Source organism: Ananas comosus, linkage group 8 (genome assembly GCF_001540865.1).
Source record: "Ananas comosus cultivar F153 linkage group 8, ASM154086v1, whole genome shotgun sequence".
Lineage (NCBI taxonomy): Eukaryota > Viridiplantae > Streptophyta > Magnoliopsida > Poales > Bromeliaceae > Ananas > Ananas comosus.
In genome coordinates, this window is record NC_033628.1 from 2,504,174 (window position 1) to 2,526,595 (window position 22,422).

The 22,422-nt window shown below is 32.5% G+C and overlaps 2 protein-coding genes across 6 annotated transcripts; one reads left to right on the forward strand and one right to left on the reverse strand.

Moving 5' to 3' along the window:
* Positions 3,022-7,199, forward strand: LOC109714003 (PHD finger protein ING1). 2 transcript variants are annotated; one of them, XM_020238354.1, is made up of 7 exons: positions 3,022-3,207; positions 4,244-4,315; positions 4,677-4,925; positions 5,762-5,822; positions 5,949-6,060; positions 6,568-6,691; positions 6,807-7,199. In XM_020238354.1, exons 3-7 carry the CDS (start codon positions 4,704-4,706, stop codon positions 6,915-6,917), a joined length of 630 nt encoding a protein of 209 aa, XP_020093943.1. In that variant the 5' UTR covers positions 3,022-3,207; positions 4,244-4,315; positions 4,677-4,703; the 3' UTR covers positions 6,918-7,199. The 2 variants fall into 2 exon arrangements, with proteins under 2 accessions (XP_020093943.1, XP_020093942.1); XM_020238353.1 differs by having other exon boundaries at positions 4,738-4,925.
* On the reverse strand, positions 11,159-17,412 carry LOC109714552. Of its 4 annotated transcripts, none has more exons than XM_020239231.1 (7): positions 17,059-17,412; positions 16,703-16,971; positions 13,504-13,608; positions 13,258-13,293; positions 13,006-13,062; positions 12,269-12,597; positions 11,159-11,422 (listed from the first exon to the last, which is right to left on the reverse strand). In XM_020239231.1, coding segments are annotated over exons 2-7 (777 nt in total). In that variant the 5' UTR covers positions 16,952-16,971; positions 17,059-17,412; the 3' UTR covers positions 11,159-11,421. The 4 variants fall into 4 exon arrangements, with proteins under 4 accessions (XP_020094820.1, XP_020094818.1, XP_020094817.1 ...); XM_020239229.1 differs by lacking the exon at positions 11,159-11,422 and adding an exon at positions 11,865-12,095 and having other exon boundaries at positions 16,703-16,960; positions 17,059-17,408; XM_020239228.1 differs by lacking the exon at positions 11,159-11,422 and adding an exon at positions 11,865-12,095 and having other exon boundaries at positions 17,059-17,408.

The window sequence follows — 22,422 nt, forward strand, 5'->3', positions numbered from 1 at the left end:
GAATTTAAGATAGACTGGACCAGCTAACCAATTCGGTTCCGACAACTTTCCAACAAAAGATTTTTTGTTATTTTTCACTCTATAACATTTGTTTCCCCTATATAGTGTTTGTTTTTTATTTTTTAAAAAATAAAATTTTTGTATATTCAAAGATATAGGAGTGGACAATAGATTGCTTACAAAATTTGGATTCAATTGGTTTGGATTGGGAGTCACAACAGCAGGATGCTGAATGTAGGGATTTAGAATTCGAATAGACCGGACAAGTTAATCGGTTCGATTCAGACAACTTTCTAATAAGGGCCCGTTTGGTCCACTATTTGCAATGTTTTGATATTTCATCATATTTTCTATTTAAAATATTAAATTATTATCATTCAACTGAAGGGTAATTGTAAGAATTATTAATAAAATAGTGAAATCATTATAGATTCTTAAGGGTGGAAATACTAGATTATAATGAGATAGGGAGTATTGTGATTTTCATACTTGATGAGATTCTATAACATTTACTAGCCAACTCTTTTTTCCATCATTTCTAAGTATAAAATAAGTATATTAGTAGTGATCTAATTGTAACATAAACTGTATGCGCTGATTGATGATGAAATAATGAAGTTGCAAAAATAAATGCTACGATTTTAAATTTAAAAGAGGCAAAATAAACATTTTTAAAACATTAGAGAGTAAAGTGCAAAAGTATATATTTGTGAAATTTGTTTCTACATTTTAGCTTTTCTTTCTTAAAAAGTTATTAGACAATCTACTTTTAGACAAAAAAGCAAAGCACCGGAAATGAAAATAAAAAATGATATATTCGGCCGATTTTTTTTAAGAAAAAATAAGAAACGATCTAAAAATAGATAGAAAAACTAATTTAAAATTAATTGATAAAAACTTTTACTAAATATATTCTGGAGGCTCATTTTGCTTTTTCTCTTATTATTTACCCAATATTTTTTAATTAAGTTGTTTGCTTATATTTAAAACAGTATATTTCTTTGGAATAATATCGTGATTGATGAAAAAATAATAATTTAATAACATACTTAAAAAATACTATAGAGTAGTTGGAAATCAAAATGGATATCTAAAATTTTAAAGAGGATTTTAGTTAAGAGAGAGTAAAGCGATGAAGATTTAGTTTGATATTGAGATCTATCTAACGATTAGATAAAATGGAGTTAGGGTAAAAGTATACCGACTAATCGCGATATGTGGAATGTAATATTACATACGGAAATAAACATGGTATTTTTTTCATCGCACTTGACCGCACGTAATGCAATCTTTCCACAATCCCAAACGAAGCCTAAGGGAAAGGGAAGAAAAGTGTATGCGAGAGAAGATTTTGAATGGTTTTATTCGCAATGGGCCAATTCATGATTCAAAGCCAAATTGGACCTTAAATGAATTGGGTCAATTCCATTTTCAGAGTATAATGAAAATCGAAATTTGATTCCTGTAAAACAAATAATAATTATCGAATTAATGAATCACATTTTGATTCCATAATCTAAATAGGTAAACCAAATAAGCTCTTAAAATATAGTATATAGATTGAGAAATAAGGCTTTTTTGTATAAAAAATCTGTTGGTTTTTGTAGAATTGGGCCACTTTTTTGGATTTTGTAATTTTTGTATGAAGTTTTAAAAATCTGACCAAAATGTCTCAGCGCTTAAAATAAATTAATCTGACCAAAATAGTTGTCCTCGGCCTTCTCTTTCTTCCTTTTCTTCTACTACTATTTTTCCTTTTTTTTCTATTTTTTTCATTAAATAAAATCTTATTCTTTTTTTATTCTTTGTTGCTAAAAAAAAATAAGTTGTTGTATAATTAGAAAATATATTATATTATTTGATAAAATTAATATATTATTAAATAGTGGAAAACACCGTCATATAGTGCAACATAATTTTAAATGGTGTACTTTTTTAATTTTTTAATAGAATTTTTAAATAAGTGTGCTTGACACGTTTAGCCTTGAGGTTGTGGATGAATAAGTCATCGACAAGAAGATAAAGATCTTTATTAGTTGAGAATTCATACTCCATCTAGAATTATTAGAAGATTGTGTCGCTTGTGCTATAAAAATATTACGAAAATCAATTATATTTATTTTCATATGTAATAGCATATTTAGCATATTGATATCTTTTCTGTAATTTGATAAAAAAGCAAAAAAAACATATTTTTGCCTAATTTTTTATTATTCAACCATATTTAGAATGATTTACCATTTAAACTTCAGTTGTGCACTGATAATTTAAATATTTTATTAAAGAATAATTTTATACAACTTTTTGTAACAAGATGTCTCTCTAAATTTAATCCTACAAAATTTAAGTTATCCCAATTATCCATCCAAAAATTATGTTGTTTACAAAATTATCCCTATATTTAGCATCTATTCGAAAATAAAGATTAATCATAGATTAAATATTTAATGATAATTAGTTTAGAGAAAAAATAATCTTTTTTATCCTTATAATTGTAGCCAGGGTAAACTTCAAATACCACTTTTATAATTTTCGCACTTTTTCACTTTAATACCCCATAATTTAATGTGTATCACTTTAGTACCCTACAGTTTTATTTTTATTTTTTTCTGCCAGTACTTCCGTTAACTCTTCGTTAAATTATATACAAAAAACTTCAGATATCCTATCTATAGTTTATTAAATATTCACTTTAATATTTTGTGGTTTATCGAATTTTTACTTTAGTACCATGTGGTTTTAACTCTTTCACTGATATAACGAAAAAATTAACGAAGAGGATAACGGAAGGAGAAAAATGAAACCATAGAATACTAAAGTGATACATTTTAAATTATATGATACCAAAATAAAAAAGTGCAAAACTACGGGGATAATATTTGAAGTTTTTTTAAAATTTTAGAAGGCCAAATTTGAAAAGAGGATTTTTTTTTTATAGGTATGATATTATCTTTTTTTTAATTAAATCACCTTTAAAATATTAGAAACTAATACAAAAAAACGGCCTCTTAATGCGTTTATTAAAAACCCCTTCCCCGTCGCACAAAAACCCTCCTGCGTTCGATCTCGGAGTAGGTTCGGAAAATTTTTAGCGCATACAACAAAAGTAGCGAAAGAAGCGAAATTTAGGGCGCGGCGGCGACGACGACGACGACGACGACGATCCCCTCGTTTTCGCCATGGGTTTCCTCGAGGATTTCCAAGCAAGTAAGTTCTCGCTCTCTCTCTCTCTCTCTCTCTCTCTCTCTCTCTCTAGGGCACGAGAGTACCCTTCCATTTGTAGTAGTGATGTGGCGGCGGAGCTCCCGGGAAATGGTTCAATCAGTAACCCTAGCATAAACCCTAGTTTGGTGTGGAGTGTAGATGAAGGAGGCTTTGTATAGCTTATTGCAGTGATTTGTTGTTAGGGTTGGTTTTTGCCCTAGTTTCTTAACTTCTTTGATGTTGTCTTGCACAAAGGATTCAAGTGCTACTATCTTTTGAATTGAATCGGATCGGCTTGCGGATTGCGAGCTATAAATTGTGTAAAATTGCATCTTTTTTAAGTTTAAACTCCCCAAATTTGTAAGTATTCCATTGTAAGCTTTCCGGTTCATTCCTTTCAATGGTTGGTTTTTGTCCTAGAGCTTTTTTTTTTTTCTTTTTTTTCTATTTTTTCTTTTTTTTTTCACTTCTTTGATGTTATCTTACACAAAGGATTCAAGTGCTACATCTTTTGAATCGAAATGGACCGGCTCTTGAAATGCAAGCTATAAATTGTGTAAAATTGCTTCTTTTTTTTTATTGTAAGTTTGACTTTAGTTCTTGAGTGTAAGATTTTCTTGAGTGTAAGATTTTAGTTATATGACTCTCCAAATTTGTAAGTGTTTCATTATAAGCTTTCCGGTTCATTCCTCTTAATGCGACTACTGTGTAGTATAGAATTTGCAGTCATGTCCTTCATCTTGGAAAATTGAGAGGATCTTTTGCCATTAGAGATGAAAATGCGTATATAAACTTTAGTTGAAGTTGTAGTGTTTGATTTTGATGAAGATTAAGCTTTACGTATGACTGCGATTGCGATTGCCGAGCGTATGAGTTAAAACCCACTAACGCGAGATTGAGGGTTGAGGATGAAACCTCGTTTAAATGATTATAGCCTTATTGTATCCATGTGGTGACCTCGTTTAATTCGAACTGTAATCTTAGATTAGATTTTTGCACATACTCTTTATATTGCTCTAATGTTTTGTTATTTCTTCAGGCCTTGAAGCCTTGCCAGCTATGCTACAGCGCAACTATTCACTGATGCGAGATCTGGATAAAAGTTTGCAAGGTAGGTTTACTAAAACATTGAGATTGTTTACAGAAACTTTTATGCAATCTCTGTTTCTGTTTGTCAGTTCTTTCGGTCGTTAGAGCATATTAGGTTTGCAAAATAAACTTACTGTCTGGTGTCAAAGTTGATTGCAGAGACATAGTATGCCACATACAATAAGCTTTCTTTAGTTACTTCGATTTTTATGAGACTCTTGCTATGTGCTAGTCATGCTTTTGGTCACTTCTGTTCTTTTTTGTTAGGTGTCAATGTGTTTTATCATCTCTGGTTGTTAGTGACGGGTTGTTTTGCCTTTTTTACAAACTCGTGCATGGGGTATATTGGTGTGTGCCTTATTATCTTTATTTTCTATTTTCAGCGAGACGTTTTCAGGCTTGGTGCCTGCATGTTTACCCTATTTTCCTTGTTTCTACATGGAGGTGTCCAGCAACAGAATGAGCAGCGGTGCGAGCAGGAAATAGAGGAAATTAGACGGCAACTTGAGTCGGGTATTGCAACATCTAGTACTTCAATTTCCCGATATTCCGATGAAGCTATTGACGAACAGAAGCATTGCGTCAGAATTGCTGACGAGAAGGTGGCTTTGGCTACTCAAGCTTATGATATGGTATATAAACTCTCTATCTCATGTTTCAAAATGGGTAGGGAACCTTTCTCTGCATCGTGTGGGATAGTCCAATTTTGTACAAACATTGAAAATGATCCATTATACAGTGCGGATCCATGTTCTAGGCGCAGAAATTAGGGCACTCTTTAGGCTGGTTTTAGGATCTAACCAGTCTGCTTAGCTCCACTCATGGACTTGTAAATAATCCAATTTTGTACTCTTGAATCTAGAGAGTACCCTGGCAGGAAACTAGAGGCTGCAAGAAGATTCAGATATTGATGACCATTATTCTGATAGCATATAGGTAAAATTATGGTGAGAGAGAGTGTTAGCTTCATAGTCATACTACTTTTCTTATACAGCTGATTCTAGTGCAAATTATTTTGATGAGTAGTTCTAACCAGTACAAGTTTGCTTTGTCCATGTGCATTTGGCATGTTCTTGGAACTTTATGACTTTCCTTATTATACTTAGCACGTAGGATTGTAATATCATAACCATCCATTAACTTTTCTTCTTGAGCGTAATCAGGAGCAAGCACTTTAAATCACCTTTAGGCATACTTTGACTTCAAAAATTGCATTTCCGATATATTTTGAAGTTGAATTTCCTTGAACACACACATTAACAAGTGATCGCGTCTTGGAACAAGCACATCATTAATAATTGACTTGATACTTCATTTATGTATCTTGCAAAAGCCTAATCATAAAGTGGTTCTAGTTGGGTTCTAGGACTACCCTTTCTTGTGGTCTCTACTGTGAGTTTTTTTTTGGTAACAGGAACCTAACATGGGATATCTATCATAATATTGTTAATGGAAACCTGTTCTATAGGTTGATGCACATATCCAACAGCTCGATCAGTATATGAGAAAGCTTGAAGAACTTCGACAGGGTGTGTATATACTCTCTCTCTCTCTCACGCACACGCACATGCTCACTCACACGCACATGCACACGCTCTCCCTACTCTATTTTTAGTACTAGTACTGCTCGTGAGAGATGTTTCCTTGGATAGCAGAAAGAGAGCTTGCAGCAGGGGCAACTGCTGCTGCAGGTGCTGGAACTTCAAATACTGATGCTGTTACAAGATCCGGAAGGACTAGCGAAAGGGGCAGAGGGGGACGAAAGAAGTATGCCTTTTGTTTTATCACATATTCTTTCTTACATTCTTTACCAAACTAATATGTGAGTTTGTACATGTCTGTCTGTTTGTCCGCTCATGTTTGTCCGTGTGCATGCTGACTGAAACGGGCATGCGTTAACATAAGCTGTTTACTTTCACAGGAATGTCATTTCTAGACATTAAACCATAAATCAAAACTGTTGGTCTCGAAGCCTTATGTATTATTATTTTTTTTAAAAAAAATCTTGAGACTTATCTGCCATGTATCAACCGATAGTCCATTTTGGAAACTATGCATTGGGACTATGTGATAGCTAGAAATTAGGTTTTTACGATTTCCAATGTGCAGACATTTTAGTTCTTCAAGTTCACATCCAGAGTAAATATATTGATATTTTGTCACTGTTCTTGAGTTTTACCGCCTCTGCCATACATATTGAGTTAACACCAGTATAACTTGAGCGCTCATTTTATATAAGCGCGCAATTAGTTAATACTCGGTCGATTGATGCAGGACAAAATTAGCAGCGGAGGCACCACCTATAGATTTGGAGTTGCCGGTGGACCCCAATGAACCGACATACTGTCTCTGCAACCAAGTTAGCTTTGGGGAGATGGTTGCGTGCGACCACCCCGATGTATGTGACGCTCTTCTCTTTATGGTCATTCTCCCATGTTGGTTAATTATTTCCGATGCACACCGACTAGACCTTTCTAATTTCGCTGCTTTGCCCTTTTCGACTTTTTTGACAGTGCAAGATAGAGTGGTTTCATTTTGGATGTGTTGGTTTAAAAGAGCAACCGAAGGGGAAGTGGTACTGCCCTAACTGCATCGGATTGCAGAAGCGCCGGAAAGGTAAATAAGCGCTTAATTTCCTACCAAGAAGCACTATACTGGTTGATTTGTAGTAGGAGATGCTGATTCCTTGGTTCATGAATTTTAGTGTTTTCTCTATGATATAATGATATACATGGATGGATAAGAGGGGAGAAATGATGTAGTAGCTAGATAACTAACATGTTCTAGAGGAAACTTTTGTATATAAAAAAAAAAAAATTGCCTTATGATGTTTCCTTTTTTCTTTTTCTCATGAAGATTCTTTTGTTTGATTGCAAAGTTTGGAGTTCGATTTTAGCTCCTTGGAAGCTCTTGGCTTCTGTAAATTGGTAAGATAGTGTATGTCATTTGCGAGGCGATTTTTCGTATTAAAAAAAAAATGACATGAAGATTGTATATCATGTAACTTTTTTGACATTTAATCATGTTTCTCATCTATTAAATAAGATATATTTATGTATCAAAACAGACCCCAAGTGAACACCAAGCTAAGGCCTTGCTTGGCATTATTGTTGGTTTTCTATTTTTCTAAAAATAGAATTTCTACATGAATTTTTTTTTTCCTTTTTTTTTTTTTTCCCGTGAGTTGTTATCAATCACTTAGCTTGAGCATGTAATATAAACTAACAAATCACTACACCAAGAAGAAAGTCCCTTCGGTAGTAATATTAAACTATAAAGAATTAGTGTTTTAGAAAGTAACAACAAACAGCAATAAATAAGACTTAAAGTTTTTTCTCCTTCAATTTTTTTAAATACTTTTCTGAAAGTTAGGCTTAGGCTAAACAAGTGCTTAGGCTCTATGGAGGATTACAAGACGCTTATGTTTTTTTACGGTAAAAGAGTACAATAGGAAACTATTTTGTATGTGTTTTTTTGCTTTAGAGAAAGATAGCCTGTGACTTATTTCATTCATTAGGAAAATAAATTAGCTACATAGAGTGTGAGGCAGCTAAGGTCTCAGAATTTGTGAAAAATCAAAAAAAAAAAAACAGAAAAGAGCAAAAAAAAAAAGAGCTAAAAAGAACACTAAAAAAAAGAACCAGAGTGTAAGCAGAAAACAGGTGGTAAGAACAAAGAATGTAACAAATGCCGACGACATCTTGCTCTACAAAACTCGCCCCACTCCTTCGCTAGCACTCCAAATACACTGAGCTGTAGAGATAGCGTCAGTAGGTAAGTTTTTAAAAACAACATTATTTCTTTCACGCCAGATCGTCCACTATAAAACAGTCATAAGTATCTGAGCTTTCAAAAAGTCAGATCACGATCCCCTCCTCAGTAGTCCCTCCTAGAAGTATTGACGTCCTTACTAGAGAGGGAGACGTGGAGCTCATCAAAGAGCGAAATAAAAAGGAATTTGCTGGCGACACAACCCACCAACAAGTGATCAACAGTTTTCAGGTCAGCGCCAGATATGACACCCCCAATATTTATACCTAATTTCACCTTTTGTCTATTGCAAAGAATAGGTAATAATATATTTTCTATTCTATGATCTTACGCGAAAATAAAGAAGTTATTTGTATATACTTTCGTCTTTTGTCTACTAGCGTTCGATGGATCTTAATACCAAATGAGTCTAGATACAAGGCTGGGTATAGGGAAGAATTTATGGGCCTAGTCCGGGCGTATATAGTCCACCATGTCTTCGGCTTCTATAACAAAATTTGAAGTACAAATTTGTGAAGGGGTTTTTAAATAAGAATACTGCTAGGGATCTTGCAAAATTATATTCTCATTATAAAAAAAAAAAAAGAAAAAAAAGAAAAGCTACCTAGACACTCAATATGTAGAGTGTAAAATTTCCACTCCCTCATTTAAGGATTTAAAAACTTCTTTTTGAGGACTTAGTATGAGCACCGCTATCATTTATTGAGGATTTAAAAACTTCTTTTGAGGTTTTAGTATGAGCACCGTTATCTATATATCTCAAAATATATATATATATATATTTTATATCCCATCATCCAAGCATCGAAAATTGATCTTTATCGTGTCAATTTTTTTTTTAATACTAAAAATCTATTGCTTTTTAAAATCTAGAATAAAGAGGTTGTAAGAATTAAAATGTACACTATTTTGAAATGTATAAATAGCCTTTTATATATATATATATATGAGTTGAGCTAGAATACTCTCGATAGTAAACAGAGCGTTCTACTATCGAGTTGTTTTTGATGATAGAGCTTCCAAATTGATGATCGGCTCCGTTGAACATGATCTAAACCATTTAAACTACCTAGAAATTAAATTTCACGTACTTTCAATATTGTTCTTTTATCCATCAAGTAAACAGAAAAATGAATGGCTGAAAAAGAATACTCTTTAAAAAATGATGATAGGAGTCTTGTAATCAAGATCAAGAGTATAGATCTTGTTTTAAATAGTTTAAAGAATTTTCTAACAAAAATTCAATTGATTTGGATATCTTTACGCCGTTAAACGAGAAAACGCCTCTTATCGACCATTAAAATTACAANTTAAAGAGTATTCATTTTCAGCCATTCATTTTTCTGTTCACTTGATGGATAAAAAAATAATATCGAAAGTGGGTGAAATTTTATTTCTATGTAGTTTAAATAGTTTAGATCATATTTAACGGAGCTGATCGTCAATTTGCAAGCTCTATCATCGAAAACAAATCGGTAGTAAAACGGCTCGTTTACTACCGATAGTATTCTAGCTCAACTCTATATATATATATATATATACTAGTTGAATGTATGTACAAATGCATGTAACAATTAATTATTTAATAATTATTTTAAATTAATATGAAATTGTACATCATATTTATTGAAAAAATTATAATTTTTTAAAAAGTAACTTTATTTATTATATACTATTAGAAAATACCTACCATATTTTGTCAACAATAATTATATAGTTTTTTTTTATTTTATAAAATTTATATATAGTATAGATATAGATATATATTAAACATTTTTTTGATAAATTTACATATAGTGTAGATATAGAAATACATTAAATATAGATATACATTAAATATTTTTCTGATAAATTTATATATAGTGTAGATATAGATATACATTAAATATAAATATACATTATATATTTTTAATTCTATATAAATTTAAAATTTAAATAAATATTTAAACTAAAAGTATCAAAATTGAACATATAATATAATAATAAATATTAGTAGATAGAATAAGATAATATATATTATATTATATATAATTATATATATATATATATTGTAGATAGAGATAAAGAGATATTCGTTGGTATGCAAAAAAATTGGATTTTTTGCTATTGTAGAAACAAAGAGGAATTAAAAGTTTGTTTAATTTTATTATTTATTTTACGTAATGAATAGAGGAACTATTTTTTTTTTCCGCCAAAAAATGAGTCTGTCGACAGATTGAAATTTGAAATACGTGCTTTTATATATATATATATATATATATATATATATATATATAAAAGATTTGATAAGAGTAGGGAGTAAGTATCTCATACACCCTTTGTGATAAAACATACATGGTACGGGTTCACAAACACCAAAATATCACATAAAATTAAGTTTAATTAATCCCAGTAAATAACACTTTTGCATAATAATATTTTAGTGCACAACCAGTAAGTGAGGTGGGGTACTGGGGTTGATCCATATAGGTTGACACGGCTCCACGTGTTATACCCCTCTTTCTCTCTCTCCAAAAAGAAATTAAGAAAAAGAAAGAAAAAAAAAGAACATTACTAGAGAGAGAAACAAGAGGATACATATTGCACCCTTTCCGTTTGCATTTTTGCCCTACCTTTGAAGTTTAGGGTGCGCCCAGTTCAGCGTAAAAAGAATCGAAAATTATTTTCAGTATGAAAAATACTTCTCTCTTATTTGATTCGACGTAAAAATATTTTTCCAAATAAATATTTTTACGGATGTGGAAAAAATTAAAGTTCATGTTTTCCATTCTTTTCGGCTGAAAATAAAAACTCAAACTGCATAAAACTTTTTTATTTATTTTTTTTCTACCAAGCCGAACAAATGCGGATTTCTTTCCTTTCAACCAAACAAGTATTGATGGAAAACTACTTTTCTTTATTTACGAACCAATGTAAAGACTTTTTTTTCACCGAAAATTTTTTTCCACAAAAAATTATTTTTTATATGTTGAGCCAAACAGACCCTAATAAAGCATAAAAAAGATGGTAAAAAGGGCCTAATACTTCTGCAGTGAGAATCACATATTAATGAGAAGGAAAAAGAATGCCAAGAGTATTTTTAGCAAGGATTAAGTTACAAAAGAGTGAGTTAAAACACTATACAGTAGCATAAAAGCAAATTATTACAAGCATCTACGGCACATGCAAGTGTTATATACAAAGATTCAAATGTTTTGAGTAATCGAGTTCCATTCATAAGCATCAAGAAGTACTAAAATCAACAACCCAGTATTTTTCATAGGGGCCATTGCTAAGTCCATAGAATATAACTTTACCAAAACTCGCAATTTTTCGTATACAAGCCTTTTAGTAGTTGTAGATCAAGTTCAACAGGACTCTGCAAAAAATGTGTAATTAAAATGTTTTGTAATCTGCACTCTTCCACCACAATAATCTTATTCCGATAAGAGCGAAATAGGATAGCTTATCCGACAATAATCTTCTCTGTAACCACCTAATAATTGTAAAATTATACAGGATCTGAAGACGCGGTAGTACCCTGTGGTGGTGAGATTCAACAAGATCAACTACGCAGGTGTTTCGACAAACAACTGCGCACTAGACGAGATTCAAGAAGCCAAATGATCAATGAGTACAGTGTCTTGTACTCCCATGTGTATTTGGCATGATCCTCTTTATGTGGTTTCATTTAGCAATATTTCTTAACTATTGGACTTTTCATTTTTAATGTACAAGGTTTTCCATGGTTTACTTTCAGATCATAAGATGTCTACCAAGCGACATTTCTGTAATTCAAACAGAGTGAGCAAAGCCTAGCATTACCATTCTACTAACAGTAGTTAACTTCTGTATTTAAACATCAACAGTTTTACAAGCTGACCTTATCTTAGTATGATAATACTACAGCAGCAGAAACATAGATATATGATAGAGCTAGCAACTACAGCAGCAGAAACATAGATGATGGATGATGCTACAACAGTAAGTAGTAATATATCGATCTCAGCTGCATCTTGCCCCTTGTAATTATCGCAGTATGCAGTTGTCCCCTGAAATATCAAAAACTACATTTTACCCACTTAAAACTACAAGATTTCATCACTTTGCCGCCTCGGCGATGCCTATCATTTTGCTTGTACGAGAAGTAAATGTAAGTTCTTGAAATTTCAGGGGAAGCAATGTGAAAATCGCAATGTTTATAGGGGATTTCTGGTGAACTTACCACACTGGGAAGAAGAGAGGACCAGTGCCACCATCCTTCTCAGCATCGGGAACACTGTTGTAACAGTACAAGTTGTTGGACATCTCCCAGCTCCAATCCTCCTTTCTTGACACTCTCATTCCCGGCCATCTGTTGATCCTCACATAGTGGTTCCTGATTTGGCCGTCGCCTACGTAACTGGTCACGATGCAGTACGTGCATTCGTGGCCGCCCCAGACTTCATCATGGGGGTCAGCAGTCTGGGAGCCATCCAGGTTGAAGTACCGCCGCATTGGGGGCGCAGTGCCGTTCCAAAACGGGTCAAGGTTTCGCCAGTATTCTGGGGCTGCCTGCAAATCAGAATAAAGGAATGGACACTTCGCACTTGTACATGCATTTCAAAGAAACATTCTGGCAAAAGCCAGCCCCTGGATCAATTCAGTCGCCAATTACGGTTGTTCTCTACGAACTCAAAAGATCGGCATAACCTAGATATATCATCGTAGAGAGCATCATCAATCAAATAACTTTACGTGCACCATGTAATTAGTAAGAGTTCTTGTAGAACTTAACCCACAACATTTTTCGCCCTTAGGAAAGAATTTTATGCTTTTCGGTCGTGCGTAGAAAAGATTGATTTGATATAAGAGAGTAAGCTATCAAGATGGCTAGCACTTAGGTATTAGCATATTGTATAGTTTAAAAAGTTGTAAATTTGAAGGAAATAAGAAAAGAATGCATCGTTGAGTTGAACTCACCTCCCTGAAATGAAATTCCCAGACATGGTCACAAAGGTCCTCCTTCACAATGCGAGCCTGAGAACCAACCATCCCACAATGTCAAGAGTTGGCCCGAGCACAAGAAATCCATAAAAAAGCAGTTGTGTGTGAGGAGTTCACTTTGAACACATGGCTAGCAGCAGATCTTTCTGTTGTTTCAGACCAGCTTCATGTTTTTAATATATATGTAGCTAATTTTAGAAAACAGAGCATATGTATATACAAAAAAACCTGTGCTTGCTGAATCCAGAAGGCAAACATGAGACACTGGAACAAAATTTAATGTCAGTTGCCATATCTACAAACAGAGCCAGTTTCAGGTAGAGCTAATGAAAAAAAACTCTCCTCATCTTGACTCAAAATTGTATACTTTCCCATCATATATACATTTCAACACACTTTTGTCGGCCTAAAGTTGTTAACTTCAAGTAACAGCATAGAAGGATTGATTTAGTACTCAAGCAAGCCTTTGCTTACCCGTTTGCCATCCATGATGGATATAGAGTAAGCTGCTAATCTTGAAGCTCCCCGAACCTGTGGTGAGCGAGGAATATGTGCTTTCCCCTTCCGTAACTCCTCACACTGTTATCAGAAACATGTATTAGAGTAGCAAAGGGAATATATATATTATATATATATATATATAGAGAGAGAGAGAGAGAGAGAGAGTAGGGCTACTATACTCTTATGAGTATAGAGCCCTTCGTACTCATAAGTTGTTTTCGATGATGGAGCTTCCAAATCGACGATCCATACCGCGTCAAATATAATTTAAAGTATTTAAAACTTCTAGATAATGAATTTCGTAAATTTTTGAAATCATAATAAAGTCCATCAAGCGGGCATAAAATGAACGGTTAAAATCGAACAATGTCTTATATATATATATATATAGCATTCCAAAGAGTGAGGATAACACCTTTCACACAAAACCAATGAAAAAATTCTGCAAAATTTACTAGCGCCAAACATGCGTCATGGTTGTGAACTTCTTCATGTTCGTAGTACATGAACAAATCAAATGCAGAAAGTGATGAACTAATAAATCCAAAGAGTGCACTGAGTGGGTCAGTTGGAAATTCAGTTGTACAAACAGCAATAAATGTTACTTTTAAATGATCGATTGATCTGATATCGGCCCAAATTAAGAATTGATAAGGAAAGGACAAATCATATGGTTATATTTTACTAAGGGAATGTGTCTATATATATACACCAAAGCTTTATATAGCATTGAGATGTACAACCACTTTTCTTCTTCCCCACCACCTTTCTGAGGCCCCTGTTACCATAAGAAGTGAAGAGAATTAAAGATCACCTTTCTGTAAAATTGAGAGGAGCTTATTATAGGGTGCTTATTATCTTAACACCAAAACAAGTAGAATATAAAAGATAACTGAACAAATTTCGTAGTCATATATAGTAGTCAATACTACAACCCAAAGAATTAAAGTCAAAAGCATAAAAAATTATGGACAATTCCTGTACTATCCTGATACAGCAACTTGGTACAGAGGCAGATTCAGAATTCTCATCAAGCTGGGATACAGTATGTGTTAAATACTTACTGTTGCATATGAGTTAGATAATATCTTAGGATCATAAAATTATTATTATTTCCGCGGACATAAGCCTTTGCTAAATGTATAATGGTTCTATACATTTTTACCAATATGAGGCACATAATCTTAGTATATAAGGAATGAGATAAATATTCTATAATCCAGCGTGGGCACGTGCCCACACATGCCCACTCATGAACACACCCCTAAATTTGTCTCGGTGTTTTCTAATCAAACACTTTAGTTCCTGAACTTCCACATATATTGCAGTGCAATCCATGACCATATAATTTCTTTATATTAGCTTACCTTTAAAATGACTTATCTATTTCAGTTTACTGCTAATATAAATTTAAAAACATCATTTTACAAGAAATGTCACATCTTTTTCATGGTTAATGGCGATGTGAAACTCAAATTGGGGCTTAAAATGTTCTAGTAAGTCAAACGACTGGTGGCCTAGTGGTTATGTGCTTAAATGCTGACCATGAGATTGGAGATTCAAGCACTGTGTAAGCTTAAATGTGGGGCTCATGCCCCAAGCCTCGGGTATATGAGCTCCTATGCTTTTAAAAGTATCAAGTCATTGGTGCTTATAGGTTTTTGGCCCTTCGATGAAGGGATGTGCGGTTAGAATGATAATGGTCCCTAGGGTTGAGTGAATAGTTGTTTAAATAGTATGATCAAATGGGTGGAAATGGTCAATGGGGTAGATCTAATAGCGGAAAACTTACAAGCACCAAGTGCTTGGTGCTTTTCAAAGCACCATAGCCGAACTCTCTCTCTCTCTCTCTCTCTATATATATAGAGAGAGAGAGAGAAAGAGAAGATATCGAAAGGTTGTGAAATTTATTTTCTAACTACTTCAAATACTTTAGATTTAGGGTGCGTTTGGTTCGCATTATGAAAGATTACTAGGAATAAAAGATATCTAAGAATCTTATTCCTATTCATCCTATCACTAAGAATATAAAATTTTTGTGTTTGGTTCGCACGGTAATATTTATTAGCCATATTATTTAATATTATAAAAAATATATAATTAATTAATTAATTAATTAATTAAATTTTAGATAATGTTATAAAAAATTTCAACATCTTTTTAGAAAAAGGAAGAGAAAGTATAAGTTAGAGAGAGAGAGAACATAATTAAAAAAATAGAAAGAAAAATATAGTCGAAATTAGAGGGAGTGAGAGAGTTGAAATTTTAGAAAGACAGAGAGAGAGAAAGCTTAGTTTAGAGAGAGAAAAAAAAAGTTGAATTTTAGAGAGAAAAATAAGTTTAGAAAGAGATATAAGGTTAGAGTGTAAAGAAAAATAATATCAATTAGCCGGCGGATAGAAAGAAAGAAAGAGATTAGACATATTATGATTATCCCAATCCATTAATATGAGGATACCCACCCTCCCTCAAGGGAATGAGATTAGTACTTTGGGGTGAATCTTATTCCCAAGTGAATTCAATATTACCAACTAGATTACTTAGTGCGTTTAACCAAACACAGTCATATTTTTTTTATTCCTATTGGATTACTAGGAATCTTTAAAAAGATAGCGCGAACCAAACGCACCCTAAGTTTAATGAAGCTGATAATCAATTTCGAAGTCCCGGTATCGAAAACGATCTGATAACATGGAGGTCACCATGCTTCTAAAAGCACACAAGCCGGACTCTATATGTACATATACATACATATATAGACACACACACATATATATACATACATACATATGTATACATATATAAGAGAGAGATAGGCTCAAATACTTTTACAAGTAAAATGACCTTTTACTTCCGCGTCATTTTTAGTGATAGGGCATCCGAATTGACGGTCGGCATTGTTAGACGTGATCTACGATAGTTGAACTATCTAAATTTCAATTGCTATATAAGAGAGATCGGCTCAAATACTTTTACAAGTAACGGCCTTTTACTTCCGCATCATTTCTAGTGATGAGGCATCCGAATCGACGGTCGGCACCATTAGACGCGATCTAAGGTATTTCAACAAAGAATCCACAATTTAGCAAAGACAAAAAAGAGGAAAAAGTGGCAAACCCCTCAGAGGCATTTCAACAAACAGAGGATCGGCAAGAATCGAAGGGCTAAAAACCTTGGGAGCCCAGACGCGGTCGGCCGCGGCGATCTCGTACCACCATTGAGACACCACAATGCATCGTGCCACGCTGCCTGCGTCCAATAACCCCATCACCTTCCACATTATATCCGGCCCCAACACAGCCATCGGATCCCCCGCCCCCGCGCCCGCCTCCGCCTCCGCCGCCGTATCCCTCTCCTCCTCTCCTCTCCTCCTCCTCCCCCCCGATTCCTCGATCTCCTCTCCGTCCCTTGCCCCCACCATTGGAGCAAACTGGGTTGAGCCTGATAAGTTATGAGCAAAAATACAATTCACAGTAACTTATAACTTTAACTTACCATTCAGATGGGTTGAGACAGGTCGAAACTTACGTGCTCTTCCTCTCCGCGCTTTTGCAATGATTGATTAGCGGCGATGGGGAACAGAATGTAATTATGCGGGTGGGCGCTCAGTGCGGCGGCGTAAGTACTACTATTGCTTACTTGTTAAGGAAAATATAAGGCGGTCCCGCATGGCCGCATACGACGCCTCGGGAAAGTGTTTTTGGCGCGGAGTCCGTGTGAACGGCGCCGGTAATGTCGTGTTACTCCTTTGGCGGGGATTTTAAAACAGCCAGTGGGGCCCACGTGCGCCGACGTGCGGCCCAATCTGGCCTCCTTTCCCTGTAGTGCCGCTCGATCTCGTCCCTCGCCCTCAAACTCGAGTAAGATTTTCGTTTGAGATTACGAAAAGATAATCTAAAATAGAAAAATACTTTATTTATTTTGGTACATAATATTATATTTTGAATATTATAATAATTGTTTATGATATATTTTCTGTAATTCTACCGAAAAACAAGAAAAGCATTTGTGGGTCCAATCTCTAACTCCTTTAGATTTGTCTTTTTCTCCAATGTAGTGTGGCTCGATCCCATCCCTCGCCCTCTCACTCGAGTTAGGCTTTAGTTTGAGATTGCGGGGAGATTGTATTACGTAAAATGAAAAAATACGATAGAAAAATATCTTATTTATTTTCGTTCGTAATATTGCGTTCTGTTTATCGCGATGAGTCGGTTATAATATATTTCTGCAGTTCCACCGAAGAACACAGAAACATATCACTATTTACTTTTGCCCCAAATCTGTTTTATCTAATAGGTTCGATAGGCTTCAATACCAAACTCAGCTTTATTCGAAACAATGTAATTAACTTCAACCCACTCCATACTCAGGTCAATTACGAATAATAATAATATTATTTTTAATACTGGTTATAATTAAATATATTTAAGTATGGTATTAATTACTCTTTAATTTAGTATGCATATTTAAAATATGATAAAAATTAATTAATTAAGTTTCAGTGTTTTCTTTATTTTAGTTTGTAGATTTAAAATATGATGAAAATTGATTAGTTAAGTATTAATTTTTTATTACTTTGTAATTTTGTTGTTGTATTATTATAATTTATATATGTATAAAAAAATAATTTAGTTATTTTAGATTAATTTTTTAATTATATAAAAAAATATTATTTTTATTTATTATATTATAATTTATTATTTATCAAGTTATTTATTATTTATACTACATTATTCATTTCCTACCAAACAAACAGCAAAACTGAAGAAACTTCACTTTTATAACAATAAAACAAACAACGGAGGAGAAGTAGTTTTTACTTGAACTCCACTTCAACCCAAAATCTACTTCACTCCAAAGTTCAGTTTCAGTGAAACAAATAGGTCCTAAATGGATACAGTATCAAATACAGATATTAAAAAAGAAAACCTGACGGTTTGTAATTCTCGTGTAGATTTTGTCACTACCCGACCCAAATCCAAACCCGAACTATAATTAATTTTACATTATATAATATATATAAACATTTAATGTTACATTTAAATTTGTATTTAAAAATATATTCTGAAATATGGTAAAGAGAAATAATTAATCCGGGTTCAGATTCGAGTTTCAGATTTATTGGTAGATTCGAGATTTGGATAAAGATTTTTAAAATCCATCATATTCGAGTTCGCGTTTGGGACTCTGATTTCAAATTTGGTAATCGGATTCGGCTTAGGTTTTAGAAATCCTGTCCGAATGTGTACTCGTTGACATCCCTACGCACTAGAGGGATGGGAGGTGTTTGGCGGGTAAAAAGTTCAGGAAGCTCTCCAACAATACCTTGTTAGGAACTGGAAGCTCTTGATCCGCTGCCACATATTACTTTAACCTCCACCCAATGATTTGTTAGGTAGTTTTTAATATTAAAACCTTCAAAAAACACTTAAATCTTATAGATAAAGATTAGGCTAAATTACAGAAGCCCTCGTGTAAATACACATCTTTTTACTTTTCCTTTCAAACTTTTAAAAACTTTATTTTATTCCCTCAATATTTTAAATTGTTGTATTTAGGCCCCTTCATAAGGGCTTCATCACTATTCCATCAATTTCTTATAATTTACTAATTAAGTGTACGTACAAATACAAGTAACAATTATTTTAATTTATTTTAAACCGATATAAATTTGTATATTTATATTTATTATTTTATTAGAAAATATTTGTAATATTCTATTTTTTTATATACATTAAATATTTTTATATATTTTTTTATTTCTGATGAATCTAAAATTTAAGTATGTGTTTTAAACTAAAAATCATCAAAATTCACATTTATTTCAAAATCCACTATAACTAAAATTTTTTAATTGTTAATTCAAATTTGATATACATTAAAGAGTCCGGCTACTATGCTATCGGTAGCATGGAGCACTCCGTGCTACCAAGTTGTTTTCGATGATGCGGCTTCCAAATCGACGATCGGCTCCGTTAGACTTGATCTACACTATTGAAAGTATTTGGAAACTAAATTTCAGATTTTTTTGACATCATTTGATTAGTGATCAAAAGATCTCAAAATTGACAATTTTAATGGCCGATGTGGTGTGTTTGTGAGTTTAACGGTGTAAAACAATCCAAATGCGATGAAAATTTTATAGAAAATTCTTTTCACTATTTAGAGTAAGATCAGTATATCTGATCTTGAATTTAAATCTTTTATCATCATTTTTCATGAGATTTTTATTTTCAGCCGTTCAATTTTAGACTACTTGTTTGATAGGTAAATGATATCGAAAAATTATGAAATTTAGTTTCTAAATACTTTCAATAGTGTAAATCAAGTCTAACAGAGCCGATCGTCAATTTGGAAGCCGCATCATCGAAAACAACTTGGTAGCACGGAGCGCTCCGTGCTTCCGATAGTATAGTAGCCTAGTTCTAAATTAAATATTTTTTATATATTTTTCGATTTTTAATGAATCTAAAATTTAAGTATGTGTTTTAAACCAAAAGCATTAAAATTTAACTCACATTTATTTAAAAATTTAAAATTTAATTTTGATCACTATAATTAAAAATTTTTAATTGTTAATTCAAATTTGATATCAAAAATTAAATTCAATTCATTATTTCCACTCAAATTCAAATTTTAATGTAAAATAGATGAATAGAAATGCTATTTTTTAACAGATTGATCATAACTATTCATTTTATTTGAAATATTTTCAACAAATTGATTATAACTGTTTGTAGAATTGGATTTATAGATGTATATGAATGTTATTTTTTAATAGATTGATCGTAACCGTTTATTTTTATTTGAGATATTTTTTAACACATTGATCATAATCATTTGTAGAGAATATTCGCTTTTTTTTTTTATTCTGTTTGTTAGTTTTATATGCTTTTATATATAATATAAATATAGATTGTCCTTAAAAATGATAGAAATATATTAAAAATATTATCTTTTTCTTATAGAAGAAGTAAAGATAATTTGATCATTTTACTCTCTTCATTAATGTCGTAACCTCCCGAAACATTTCTAAAATTTTAAAAGGGCAAAATGTAGTTTTATAAAAGTTAGAAAGAAAAAGTAAAAAAATGATATTTACGTTGAACTTTTTGTATTTTAGCCAAAAAAAATATAATTTTTGGAGCATTGTTGGGGAGTCACTACTGAAGGTTTTTTCCTTGCTGGGCCCAGTTTTAGAAAGTAATTTTAGAGCCAAAAATAAGTTTTTCTTTTAATAAAATATTTGGTAATCTATTTTATGAAAAATCTGATTTTGATTTTACACTTAAATTTTTAATTTTAGAGGTTTCAAAATTAGAAGCAGCTAAAACTTGCTTACTAAAATATTATTCTGATTTTAGATTTAAATTTTAGATTTAATTTTCATTTTGAATGAAACTTTAAATTGAAATTCAGGTTTTTAGATTTTAACTTTTTAAATTTTAAATTTTAAATTCACAATTTAAAATTTAAAAATTACTTCACAAAAATTTAAAACAATTTTAGAAAATTATTTTTCTGTCAGACTTAAGTTGACTATCTAACATTTCAATTCGTTAATTTGAGCCGGTTAATAACTTTTTAACTTCAAATTTTAAATATGTTACTTATCTTTACAAGCTTAATTAACTAACATATTTTATATAATTTACATATCTATAAATTCATTAAAGTAAAACTAAGCTTAAATGTAAAACTAAGCTGAAAGAGCTATTAAATGACTTAAATCAAATAAACTAAAAAGTTGGTTACTAAACTCAAAATTTTGAAAGATTAGGCAGTCAAATCAAAATGTTCTATAGTTCAAATAAGTTCAATAAATTTTTGTATTAAAAAAAATTATAAATTACCGGGGCGCAAATTTTCTGTATTCCTTGTGTACGGGGATGAATTTTGTCGTTGATGAGCGGTTAGATAATTTCTGCACGTACGGAGTTGTATCTAAAGCGTATAGAAAATTCAGAACATGTTTACCCATTTATACTTCTGCTTTCAGTTTCAATGTTTATTTGTAGAATATATTTCAAATTAAAAATCAGCAGCTTTGCTGTATTGATATTTGGCATTGTGGCCCTCAAATTTTTTTAAATTTTTATATAATAGAATTTATATATGAAATTATATAAGAAGAGACAGTGTGCTGGCTCAAAAAGGTCATCCTATCTTGTTGCAGGAATCCAGGTTGGGCCATGTTCGAAATGGTGGGAGATCGGGTTAGACAGAATGATGCTTGAAGTGCCTTGAGATTGGTTGGGCCGGGTCACAATTGAGACCCGTAGGCAGTGTGTCTATGCGCTTTAAGTGAATTGATTTTTTATTTCTAACCGCTCGAGTTTTTGAGACTAATGGTTAACACCAAGTTCGAATCCTAGTTGATTTACACTTCTAGCTACGTTTATTTCTAAATGAAATAAACGAACCGGGTAGCGTGCTAACTATTTCTCAAAAAAAAAAAAAAACTAACAAGTGGTACGAGAGTCAAAAGTCACGTATTCGATTTTCGCATAGTACGAAATTGTCCGGATACTGGAAGGAGGATTGTGGTGTTGAAACTAGTTAAGACGAATCACAATCGAGACTCATAGGTACTGTATTTGTACACTTTAAATCAACTGATTTGACTACGTATTTCTAACACTTCAACCTTTGAAGATTAATATTAACATCAACAATCTAACACCGTGGGCTACTTGTAATCTCGGTAAATGAATAGTAAAACTTGATGGCAATTGTCTTTTTACGTCCAAATTCTCTTTAAACAAGTTGGCATCAATCATTTGGTCGAAATGCATTGTAAGTTAACCAATAATAACAACAAAAGAAAGAAAAAAATCTATCTATATTTCAAATGATATTAAACTTACTAATATTTTTTCTATCTATATTTCA